Here is a 13,538-nt window from a genome sequence, read left to right as displayed (position 1 = left end):
TCTCTTATGCATCCTGCATTGGCAGATAGGTTCTTTTTTTTTTTTTTTTTGGCAGATAGGTTCTTTACCACTAGTGCCACCTGGGAAGCCCATACACATATATACATACACACAAATATATATAATATATATATATATAACTTTTAATGCATAAATGTATATATGTTCTAAATTCTTTATTTCTAGATTGAAGTAAGAATGTAGCCATCTTTGACCTAGAAATATAGCTGCAAGGGCCAAACTATATGACACAGTTTTAACAACACAAACTTTAAGACAAGGGTCAGGAAAACTATAGCAAATGGACCAAATCTGCCCCTAATCTCTTGTTTCTGTCTGGCCCACAAACCATGGATGGTTTTTACAGTTTTCACTGGTAGGAGGAACTCAAAAGAAGATTTTGTGATACACGAGAAATGTGTGTGTGTCTCTGTGTGTGCGCTTAATCGCTCAGTTGTATCTGACTCTTTGTGACCCCATGGGCCATAACCCGCCAGGCTCTTCTGTCCATGGAATTCTCCAGGCAAGAATACTGGAGTGGGTTGCTATTTCCTTCTCCTGGGGATTTTCCTGACCCAGGGATCGAATCCAGGTCTCCTGCATTGGCAGGCAGATTCTTTACTGTCTGAGCCACCAGGGAAGCCCAACATAAGTATATGAAACTCAAATGTCCATGTCTGCAGATTAAGCTTTATTGGAAAGCAGTCACACCCATTCATTTATGGATTATCTATGGCGACTGTCACAATCTCAGCACCGTGGAGTTGCTGCCACAGAGACCATCTGGCTTGAAAAGCCTGAAATATTTACTATCCAGCCTCCTGCTTTAAGAGGAAACCTTCCTGCTTGGCTCACCAGCAGCTGCCATTACTCTGGATAACAAGAAAGCATACGTCGACAGCAATAGTTCCTCACAGCAAGTTCAATATGCTTTGCGCTTGCTGGGGGAGCCTTGTACTCCTCTAGCAATGGCAGGGAGAAAGCCCTCTCCTGGGCTGACTTGTTTCAACTCTGTTACAGGGGTGGGTGTTTTCAATGCCCCCCTTACCTTGCAGTAATCATTACCAAATTTTTAAAGCATAAAACAAAACCATAGAAATGAATTACATGATAGACCTCAAAACACTGTCTTAAAAATTAAGCTAAAAATGAAAGAGGGCTTCCTTGGTGGTGCAATGGTTAAGAATCTGCCATGCGGGGGATACCAGTTTGATCCCTGGTCCGGGAAGATCCCACATGCTGCAGAGTAACTAAGCCCGGGCGCCACAGTACTGATTGCGCGCTCTAGAGCCGGTGCTCTGCAACAAGAGAAGCCACCGCAATGAGGGGCCTGCACAGGATAGCTAGACAGTAGCTCCCATTTGCCGCAACTAGAGAAAGCCCACACGCAGCAGCAAAGACCCAGTGCAGCCAAAAAGTGACTTGAAAAGACAAGAAAAAATTTTAAAAAAATGAAAGAAAACCCAGCTCATGTAGAAGGCAAATCCTCTATAAAGAAGCCAAACTACGAAGAATTTATAATAAAAATTTCATAGTCAAGCCTCTCACATCTCATTCTACACAAAGTCCTTTGGCATTCGCTAGATTGCAGCTAAATGTTTGTGTTTTTACTGAAACACATGCATTTTCAGGATAAATGCCTTTGCCCTCCAGCCTAACCTCAGCTATGATTATTTGAAAGGTTGAAAGCTGAAGTTGGGGGTGGGTATGATGGTATCACAGAGTCGAACTGCATTATTCTGGAATAATTTTGTCACCATATAGTATTTCATCTTACCTCACCTTTTTTGGGGGGGAGGCAGGGAATCTGACTTAACAGAAAATACAATGAACCCTCAGTATTTGCTGATTCTGAGTTTGAATTTGACTGCTCTGTAATTTATTTGAAAGCCCAAAATCAATCCTTGCAAAGCATTCTTGGTCATTTGAGAACAAAGACGGAGCAGCAAACACTAGAGACGGCGGACACGCATGGCCCAGCAGAGGCTGGGGAAAAAGGGGAAAAAGGGGCTCTGCCTTCTAGCTTCCCCCCTCCTGCCGCTAACAACGGTCCTCATCCGAGGCTAACCTTTTACTGGCGATGCTGCTGTCTGAGACGGCCCCCAGCTCAGCACTGAAGTGCTGTCTGGTTGTTGCCAAGCGCCACAAGGCTGTGATGTGTCTTCCAGAGAAAACACATATGTTAAATAAATAAACTTCCTTCAGGCCTGAGCTAGTGCTCTTGGCCACGTTCAATGACAGGAATCAGTGACATACATTAAATAAGGCACCTTGACAGAAACACACATAAACCAAGGTCATGCCTTGACTGGTTGATGAAAATCTCCTGGCCAGAGGCTCTCGTGGTGGGACTGACGCCCTGTTCCCCACAGAAGCAGAGTGCAGTGTTTACCAATTCAGCACTCATGGTGATGTTCGGGACAAAACTGCAGGAGTGTTTGGATTCACACCGAGGCCTAATTCTATCAAAGTTCTCGGCCGCTGGAAGGACTCGATGCTCATTTCTGCTGCTGGTTCCCAGATGTTATTGGCAGTGGTGGGAAGTAAAGATATGCAGACTAGACAGAACCCACAGACATTCCATCACTCAACACAGAACGTCTCTGGGGGACAAGATGCTGCACCCCCGGCGTCTTTGAAGACTTGGGGGAAAGCTGCTGACTCAGTTAGGAAAGAAATGGTTACACCACTGACTAATGAGTGCTGTCTTTTTTCACTCATGAAGACTCATCCTGGATCTGAGTCCGCCAAAAGGGAGATGGGAAGAGGTTTAACCCAGTAGCATCTTTGGTACTCCCCGCTTCAGTGAGGAGCAAAATTAGCTTTCCACACTGCCATTTCCCCTGGCCACATGTGAGCAAAGCAAAGGCCTTAGGTTACAACACAAACACTCTCCATGGAAGATGGGCTGGTGGAAGCCATCTGTCAGTCCCTAGAACAAAGGGGCTCCTGTGGCATCTGTCTGTCCTCCCACACAGAGCCTCATAGCCCCTTACTGGTTTAGGTTTAAATAAAAAGCTATAGTGTATCACACTGAGGACTGAATTTCAAGCTATGAATTTGGAGGGGGCACAAACATTCAGTCTATAGTAGAAGTTAAGATTATTCCTGAGGATGGGCTATTAATATAAGAGGGGCAGAGGCTGGGAGAGGGGCTAGTCTCTGGAGGAGCTGAGCATGTTCAATTTCTTACATTGGGTCATGACTTTATGAGCATACTTAGTTTGCAAACATTTATCAAAATACATATGTATTCAGTTCAGTTCAGTCACTCAGTCGTGCCCGACTCTTTGCGACCCCATGAATCGCAGCACGCCAGGCCTCCCTGTCCATCACCAGCTCCCGGAGTTTACTCAAACTCATGTCCATCGAGTCGGTGATGCCATCCAGCCATCTCATCCTCTGTCCTTCCCTTCTCCTCCTGCCCCCAATCCCTCCCAGCATCAGGGTCTTTTCCAATGAGTCAATTCTTCGCATCAGGTGGCCAAAGTATTGGAGTTTCAGCTTCAGCATCAGGCCTTCCAATGAACATCCAGGACTGATCTCCTTTAGGATAGACTGGTTGGATCTCCTTGCAGTCCAGGGGACTCTCAAGAGTCTTCTCCAACACCACAGTTCAAAAGCATCAATTTTTCGGCGCTCAGCTTTCTTCACAGTCCAACTCTCATCCATACATGACCACTGGAAAAACCATAGCCTTGACTAGACGGATTGTTGGCAAAGTAATGTCTCTGCTTTTTAATATGCTGTCTAGGTTGGTCATAACTTTCCTTCCAAGGAGTAAGCATCTTTCAATTTCATGGCTGCAATCCCCATCTGCAGTGATTTTGGAGCCCCCCAAAATAAAGTCTGACACTGTTTCCACTGTTTCCCCATCTATTTCCCATGAAGTGATGGGACCGGATGCCATGATCTTAGTTTTCTGAATGTTGAGCTTCAAGCCAACTTTTTCACTCTCCTCTTTCACTTTCACCAAGAGGTTTTTTAGTTCCTCTTCACTGTCTGCCATAAGGGTGGTGTCATCTGCATATCTGAGGTTATTAATATTTCTCCTGGCAATCTTAATTCCATCTTGTGCATCTTCCAGCCCAGCGCTTCTCATGATGTACTCTGCATATAAGTTAAATAAGCAGGGTGACAATATACAGCCTTGACGTACTCCTTTTCCTATTTGGAACCAGTCTGTTGGTCGATGTCCAGTTCTAACTGTTGCTTCCTGACCTGCATATAGGTTTCTCAACTCCCACCAAAGGCTAAGTATATCATATTCACAAAAACTGCTACTTTATTTTCCAAATAAAAAAATAAAACTAAAACATACACAGGAAAAGAAAAGTTTGTGTGATAATGAAGAGCCAAAGCAAATCCACAAATGATATGACTTTAGAAAATCAGGAAAAAAGAACGAAGACCTTTGTTTAGATGCACATATTGAAGTCACGTTAAAACCTACTTTCTCTAGGTTAAAAACATTCAAAGGATAAGCTTCACAGTGGAGTTGATTATTGGTGCTTTGTTACATCACTCAGGACATTCTGAAATGATGCCATGTTTTTTCCTACCAATCAACACTAATTTCTTCAACTTTCTTATGTTTTCCCTTTCTCTTTTGAAAAGAGGAAATGTTCTTTTCTAATCTTTTCTACTCATGGCTCAAATGTCCACTCTACAAAATGGGATTTGTAAGCAAATTAAGGCACAGGGAAACAAAATAGGAAAGTGATAAGGAAAAGTAATGAGCAGCTAGAAGGGACAGACCTCAGAGAAATGGAAGATGTTTGCCCAGAAGAAGGACCTGTCCTTAATCATATCAAATAACAAGTATAAACTGAGAAGGAAACTCAGAGATACGCAAGTTTTTCACAATAAATGGATAAAGCATCATCTTTGAAGATATGAAACTGTCATGTGAACCCCTCTGCTTCCTAAATGCAGCTCTGTGTCTGTAGTAAAGTGACAGCCTCATATGTCCTCACTGATTTCTTCAAACTCATCTCTTTTTAGCACAAAATGCAGGAGGTGGGGTACCTAATTAGAACAGCTTTCCTGCCTGAGACAGGGCTTCATTTCTCTGCCATATCTGATTTCCTGTGTCCTCCCAGATGGACAGAGCAAGCTGATTGTCTTGCACTTGGTATAAAGTGATTTAGTGGTCTCACACTTGGAGTAAGGACCATAAGCTAAGGAATTAATGCAGTCGGGGAGCCTTCTCTTCTTCCATAAGTACATATCAGGATTCCCCAAGTGTACTCCAGGAAGCAATGCGAGTAGAGAGATGTTCTGCTAAAGCCCAGATGGATGTCCACGCTTCACCCCAGCACATGCACCTGCCACGTGTCTCCCATGGCCTCTGAAATGCCTTGTGCTACAGGATGCGTTCGATTCCCTTAAATCAGTGCTTCTTTCCATTTGGTTGACCAGTGCCTTTGAACCTTCCTTGCAATGCAGTTTGGAAAACACTCACCCATGCAGACCTCAGACACTGTCTATCACTTTGGTGACAAATGTCCCTATAGTCAAAATTACGGTTTTTCCAGTAAGTCATGTATGGATGTGAGAGCTGGACCATAAAGAAAACTGAGCACTGAAGAATTGATGCCTTCAAACTGTGGTGCTAGGAAAGACTCTTGAGAGTCCCTTGGACAGCAAGGAGACCAAACCAGTCAATCCTATAGGAAATCAACTCTGAATATTCATTGGAAGGACTAATGCTGAAGCTGAAACTCCAATATTTTGGTCACCTGACACAAAGAGTTGACTTATCAGAAAAGACTATGATGCTGGGAAAGATTGAAGGCAGAAGGTGAAGAGAGTGGCAGAGGATGAGATGGTTAGATAGCATCACCAACTCAATGACCATGAATCTGAGCAAATTCTGGGGAGGACAGGAGAGCCTGGCATGCTGTAGTCCACAGAGTCACAAAGAGTCAGACACAACTTAGTGACGGGACGACGACAACAACTTAGCAGCAAGTGCCTGCTGAGCTGCTGCCGCTCAGCGTGGCTTTCGTGACCTTCTTGTAAAGTGGGCTGAAGGCCAGTCCAGTAAGAAACCAAGGCTGCCATGCGGGAGTACAGTGGGAAGGTGATGAGAAGAGGTAAGAAAGACCAAGTCCTTCCTATTCCCGCAAACCATCATCCACCAGGAAATCTGGCAGATGGGTAAAGGGCAAATCAAGGCTTCCTCCCTTGAAATGCTAGTCCCTTGGTAAGCTTGGTATACGGAGAAGAGAGAGCAGGGATCCACCCCTCCTCTCCTGCCAGGCCCTTCAGTGCATCTAAGTGATTTGTTTTTACAGGAGGTCTGGTGGACTACAGCCCACGGGTCGCAAAAAGAGTTGGACATGACTTAGTGACTAGACGACAACAAGTGGAGCAAACAGAACACCATCATCTTCCCTGACTTTCCCATCCTTCTCGTCACTGTCCCCTGCCTGGCATGACCCCTTATTTCAGGAGCTTGGTGGGGGGGGGGGTGGGGGGACGGTGGTGGTGGATTTCTAGACCACCTGTGCATTTTTTCCTTTTCAAAACAACCATTTCTGTTAAAGATCACTACCCTCCTGACCTCAGTCAGGACTCAGAGCCACTGTATCCAAAAACAGGGCAGTGAATGTGGGGTTCCAGGAGTGTCTCTGGGTGCCCATGGGGTTAGGAACCCAGAGGAATTCATCAGAGGCCTCCAGAAACTTGTGGGGGTGGGGAAGAAGAGAGGGGAGCGGGGAAGGAACGGAATCCAAGTGAAGTATTTTCTAAAACCTTCACAACAAAGCAAAACGGTGCTTGTGAGAGGAAAACGCTGTTCTTCAAATGGCAGGCAGTGTGTAAATCAACACAAGCAGGGGCTACAGCCCAGGTGCCTTGGCGAAAGCAGGTAGGCTGTGTATATGCTGCCCCCAACACAGGGGCAGGTTCTACGTCACCGTGGTTAGGACAAACACTAATTGAGGGATTAAGTACGTGGTAATCAAATGGCAACCCACTCCAGTATTCTTGCCTGGAAAATCACATGGACGGAGGAGCCTGGTGAGAGAACAGCATCGAAACATGTATATTATCTAGGATGAAACAGATCACCAGCCCAGGCTGGATGCACAAGACAAGTGCTCGGGCCTGGTGCACTGGGAAGACCTAGAGGAATTGGGTGGAGAAGGAGGTGGGAGGGGGGATCGGGATGGGGAATACATGTAAATCCATGGCTGATTCATGTCAATGTATGACAAAAACCACTACAATATAAAAAAATAAAATAATAAAAAAATAATAAAAAATAAAAATAAAATAAAGTCCATGGGGTTGCAAAGAGTCGGAGAGGACTGAGAGACTTCACTTTCACTTTCAATCTCCATACCCTTGATGGTTTGTGTGTTAATGAGCAGTAATTAACCTGCAAGGCCCTGTGTTCCATGCAAATCATCATTGTGATGCGTACCTGCAGAATACTATTTTCCCATAAATAGGAAAAGTTCCACTAAATGACTACTGTGGCAAGAACACTTCGCTCTGCTAAGAAACGTTTTGAAACGCTACCCATTCTAATAAAGATCATGTTAGCAGAAAGGTTATAAAAACAAAGGGATGCCCAAGAGAACAGACTATATTATCCAAAATACACAGGCTAGTGGTGTTCAGTTGCGCCGAAAACCTTCCCAAACCCAACAACTTACAAGACTCAGATTCTGACCGAGATGAGAACTGACTCAGGATCTTGCAGCCAAAGATACGGGAGAAATAGACATTCTTGACAAAAGTAAGGGAGGATCAGAGACAGGACAGATAAAAGGAGCTCAGCATAGCACCCCCATTCCTGCCCTCCCCCGCCCAGAGCACCTGCTCCCCAAGGTCGGCAGAGCACCATGATAGCAGCTCCATGCTATAGTGTTCTGGTGCCAAAGCCCTTGGTGCTTCCCTTTCATCCAGTGTTTCAATGAAGGATTTGTTTCCAGAAACTTTTTTCTATGCACACTTTCTGCCACGGCACCAAACACATTTAAGGAATGACTTAGCAGGAGAAAGCATCAACTATTAATCCACTTCTCCTTTTTTCTGTTTTCCACAAATCTGATCGGTGGCTGAGATGGTAAAGAATCCACCTGAAACGTGGGAGACCTGGTTTGATCCTGGAGTTGGGAAGATCCCCTGGAGGAGGGCATGGCAACCCAGTCCAGTATTCTTACCTGGAGAATCCCCATGGACAGAGGAGCCTGGCGGGCTACAGTCCATGAGGTTGCAAAGAGTCGGACACGACTGAGCAAGTGAGCACAGCACAAATCTGAATCTCCATAAATTACCACCATTTACTGAGAGACTAGCACATCCAAATTGTGCTTTTCCTCCCTCTTCACAGCTTGCCCTGTCTTTACACTTAGTCCTGTAAGTAGGAAGGCTCATAAGTTTAAGTTGCCCAAACTTAAAACCGACTTCATAACCAAATCCAGTTCTATCTGATGCAAAGCATATGTTCTTTTACCCATTTTGAAGCAATATTATAATGTGAAATCATAACAGTATAAAATGAAATTCCTTAAAAGACTTCATAATATTCCTTAAATTCCTTAAAAGTCACCAATCTTGACTCATGAAATCAAAACTACCTTCAAAAGTGTAAAAAGCATCTTATAGAAATAAAGTACTACATGAATATAAAGTATTTTAATATGGTAGTATTTCAAGCCTATGGTCACTCCACATTAATTTGCTAGATCTTTATCATGGATTAATATCTTGTAGTCTAAATAATGGAGTGTCTGGGGGAAGCAGAGTCCCTGGGCAGTGAGAAAGGGTCTCAAAAAGGGGTCACTTCCTTTATTTATTTTTAAAAAATATTTATTCTGTTTTGTTGGGTCTTTGTTGCAGCATTTGGGATCCTTGTTGCAGCATTCCAACTCTTAACTGTGGCATGGGGGAATCTAGCCACTGGCTTGTAGCCAGTGTCAAAACTAAACCCATGCGCTGGGCTCTGGCAGCTGTGGAGGGTCCCGCAAGAGTTGAGTCTTAGAAGTCCTGGGTGGGGAAAGAAGATTAAGGCAGAGATGAGCAGGATGCACCTTCTGATCTTGCCTAGACACCAAGGAGACCAAGGAAGGCTCTCATGCAGGTTCCAGATGGGCACCTGTGGGGCCTTCTCTACTGTGAAATTCTGTGTGTGTGTTCAGTCATCTGACTTTGTGAAACCCCATGGACTGTAGCCCACCAGCTTCCTCTGTCCACGGGATTTTCCAGGCAATACTGAAATGGGTTGCCATTTCCTGCTCCAAGGGATTGTTCCGACCTAGGGAATGAACCCACATCTCCTGCTGTCTCCTGCATTGGCAAGTGGGTTCTTCACCACGAGTGCTACTGTAGGAAGGCCTCCTCCAAAAGGAGTTTCTCAAAACACTCAGCCTCTTAGCCTCATCCATCACATAGACCCTTCTGATGCCTACCTTAGCCAAACCCACTTCCCTTGCTTCCATTTTAATCCAACAAAAGAAGAAACTGTGTCCTAAAAACCTTACTTTTTAATTATGCCCTTGACAGGTTATCAATACATTTATAAAAAAGAAGGATATGCAGTAAGTAGAGCATTTTTCCTCTGGAAGAAAAATTACTGCTTAATCTTTTTTGTTTTATACATAAAAATAGCACAGGGGCATTGTGCAAAATTTAGGATATGACATCTGAGGGAAAGAAAAAATTCAAGTCACTAGCTGAGGCTATACCACTTTTTCATTTATTTATTTCACCATATAGTTTAATTATGTATGTGAAAAGTGAAAGTGTTAGTCACTCAGTGGTGTCTGACTCTTGTGACCCCATGGACTGTAGCCCGCCAGGCTCCTCTGCCCATGGGATTTTTCAGGCAAGAATACTGGAGTGGGTTGCCATTCCTTTCTCCAGGGGATCTTCCTGACCCAGGGATCAAACCTGGGTCTACTGCATTGCAGGTGGATTCTTTAACCATCTAAGCCAACAGGGAAGGGCAATTACATATACATATTTATGTATTAGTACATATATATTTAATTTAAAATTGAATCTAAAATGATGCTTTACGATTTTATACCAGTTTAATCCACTTAAGAACATAAGCTTATATATATTACTAAATGATCTTTTGTAATGTTATTCTTAATGGTTGCTAAATGACTTTTTGTATTGAGATGGCATACATTAACTCATCCTCTATTATTAGAAATGTAATACTGTTCCTGATTTTTCATTATTGTAAACACACCGCCATGAATATCCTTGTAGCTAATTAGTTGCAACTGGCCTTCATTATTTCCTTAAGATGAATCCTAATAGTAGATTGCTAAAATTAGACTTATCTAATTTTTTAACACTTCTAAAATGTATTGCCCAAGTGCACCCTGAAAGGATTTTAGCAATTTACATGCGTAGTGCTGGCTTCCCAGGTGGGCCAGTGGTAAAGAATCAACCTGCCAAGGCAGAAGATGCAGGAGAGATGGGTGCGATCCATGGTCTGGGAATATCCCCTGAAGGAGAAAATGGCAACCCACTCCCATATTCATGCCTGGAGAATTCCATGGATAGAAGAGCCTAGTAGGCTACAGTCCATGGGGTCGGAAAGAGTTGGACACAACTGAGCTACTGAACACACACATACAACACAGAAAGTTAAACATCCTTACAAACAGTACTTCCTGTCCTGCTGCAGATGACTGCTTCTATTTTCTTAAATTGATATATACAAGACAAGTTTAACTTTTTAGCTTCTTACTCATTTCTCAAGATAATGTACAAACAAAGCTTTAATATATTTCCTATCCAACAGCACAAACTTTCTTTACCTCGGTCTAAAAATACCAGTGCTTCTTATCCATTCTCCAATTAGACTAATAGAAAAATGATTTATATTTTCAGAAGTTAGAGGATATTTCAAAACAGGAAATGAAAAATAAAGGGCATACCTGATAAAAGTTAGGCCAGAAGGTACTGATGGCCAGTTCTGCCCTGTTCCATGTACGGTTAGGGTCTCCAGATATATTCCAGATAGGGCTCCCCAAAGGCCCATTATTGACCTTCACGTAGACGTTGAGTGACCCGGGGGCAGAATTACTCTTGCTAGACACAAAGTAGTGAAAGTCAATGCAGTGGGTGTCATTCTCCTTCAGCTGAGGTAGGAGGAGGTGGGCTCTCTGTCCCTCGGGTCTCCCGGACGTGTTTACCAACATGAAGGAGCCTGCAAAAAAAAAAAAAAATCAAAGGATGGTCACAATATGAAATACTGCTTCCTGGTCATTTCTGAGAAGCCACCATCATGTCCATGGGTCGACACTGCAATTCTACACACTTGACCCTGGCTTTCAAGGTCCTCTCTCTTTTACCTCTTTTTACCCGCAACGTGGTCTCAAGATGAGTGGATGGCAAAGTCCCTTGATGTCACTGTGATTAGTCTCCCAAGGAACATGCACAGTTTTCTCTGCACTGTTCAATCTGATGGCCACTAGCCACATGTAGTTTTTTTAAGAAATTAATTAAAAATCTGTAATGTTGAGTCATATTTTAGATTCCATATGTAAGTTATATGATACTTGTCTCTCTCTCTCTGACATACTTCACTTAGTATGATAATCTCTAGTTGCATTCATGTTACTGCAAATGGCATTATTTTGCTCTATGGCTGAGTAGTATTCCATTGTGTGTGTGTGTGTGTGTGTGTGTGTGTGTGTGTGTACCACATCTTCTTTATCTATTCATCTGTCAATGGACATTTATGTCTTGGCTATTGTGAATAATGCTGCTATAAACATAAGGGTGTGTGTACTTTTGTGTGTGTGTGTGTGTATACCTTTTTGAATTCTAGTTTTGTCCAGATATTTGCCCAGGAGTCAAATTGCTGGATAATATGGGGAAGGAATGGATTCAATGGACATTAGTTTGAGCAAACTCTAGGAGATAGTGAAGGACAGGGAAGCCTGGCATGCTGCAGTTCATGGGGTCACAGAGAGTCAGACACAACTTAGCGACCGAACAACAGGGAAGGAATATTTGGGAGCTTGGGGTTGGTACATGCAAACTATTACACATAGAATGGATAACAAGGTACTATTGTACATCATAGGGAGTGGTATTCAATATCCTGAGATAAATCATAATGGGAAAGAATGCAAAAAAGAATGTGTGTGTATATATATATATATATATGTGCAAAAAATGTATATATATATATGTAAAGAATGTATATATATGTAAAAAAGAATGTGTGTATAAATATATATATGTATATATATATATCTGATTCTCTTTGCTATACAACAGAAATTAACACAACATTACAACATTGCAAATTGACTGTACTCCAATTTAAAAAAAGATAAATAAAAAAACATTTAGCACCTGGATTAAAAAAAAATTCTATAACATTGAAAGTTTATGTCCTCAGCCACACGACCCACATTTCAAGCACCCAACAGTCACGTGGGGCCAGGTGCTGCCATATCGGGCTGTTTGATTTTGAACTTCTCCATCATCTCTAGACAGCATGATTCTCTCATGGTACCACCACTGAGTCATCACAGCCAGTCTAATATTTCCATATAATCTAGAGAAAGGGAACAGGCTGGTCTGGTTTACAGAATCTTAGAAACTGTATAGACATGATGATGTTCTTTGTCGTCAATATAGTATGATTTTCTTGCAGGTCAGCACCACTGCTCCTCCCCCACTGCTGCCCAGCTGGCTTCTCCTTGACCAGAGGTGGGGAGGGTGATGAAGTCTACTGGGCAGCGGCTGTGCCCAGGGAGCATGGTGATTCACAGAAGTCTCTGTGACTCCTTTCGTATTCTCATCCAGGGCACTAACCCACGCATGAGTGACCAAGAGTTTCCATGCCAACGCAAGCTTCCCAGGCACCCTGATCTTAGGAGAGGTCACTTGAAAGTTTCAAGAAATGGAAACTATAATAATGATAGGAATTTTACATATCACAATGCATAAGATAAAAGGGAAAACTGGTCATCACAAGTCTTCTTGCAGTTCAGTTCAGTCACTCAGTTGTGTCCGACTCTTTGTGACCCCATGAATCGCAGCACGCCAGGCCTCCCTGTCCATCACAAACTCCTGGAGTTTACCCAAACTCATGTCCATCGAGTCGATGATGCCATCCAGCCATCTCATCCTCTGTCCTCCCCTTCTCCTCCTGCCCCCAATCCCTCCCAGCATCAGGGTCTTTTCCAATGAGTCAACTCTTCGCATCAGGTGGCCAAAGTACTGGAGTTTCAGCTTCAGCATCAGTCCTTCCAATGAACAACCAGGACTGATCTCCTTTAGGATGGACTGGTTGGATCTCCTTGCAGTCCAGGGGACTCTCAAGAGTCTTCTCCAACACCACAGTTCAAAAGCATCAATTCTTCAGCGCTCAGCTTTCTTCACAGTCCAACTCTCATATCCATGCATGACCACTGGAAAAACCATAGCCTTGACTAGACGGACCTTTGTTGGCAAACTAATGTCTCTGCTTTTTAATATGCCATCTAGGTTGGTCATAACTTTCCTTCCAAGGAGTAAGTGTCTTTTAATTTCATGGCTGCAAT

At 43.2% G+C, this 13,538-nt stretch overlaps 1 protein-coding gene across 4 annotated transcripts in view; it reads right to left on the bottom strand.

Moving 5' to 3' along the window:
- The window catches only part of PTPRM (protein tyrosine phosphatase receptor type M), a 645,114-nt gene that overhangs the window by 393,613 nt on the left and 237,963 nt on the right, over window positions 1-13,538 (bottom strand). For all 4 annotated transcript variants that reach the window (XM_043889726.1, XM_043889727.1, XM_043889723.1 and 1 more), the window contains exon 3: window positions 10,914-11,185. In XM_043889726.1, coding sequence (XP_043745661.1) covers window positions 10,914-11,185 — 272 coding nt within the window. The remainder of the gene's footprint in view (window positions 1-10,913; window positions 11,186-13,538) is intronic.

This window comes from Cervus elaphus, chromosome 27, assembly GCF_910594005.1.
Source record: "Cervus elaphus chromosome 27, mCerEla1.1, whole genome shotgun sequence".
NCBI classification, from domain to species: domain Eukaryota; kingdom Metazoa; phylum Chordata; class Mammalia; order Artiodactyla; family Cervidae; genus Cervus; species Cervus elaphus.
This window is presented reverse-complemented; position numbering and strand designations above follow the sequence as displayed.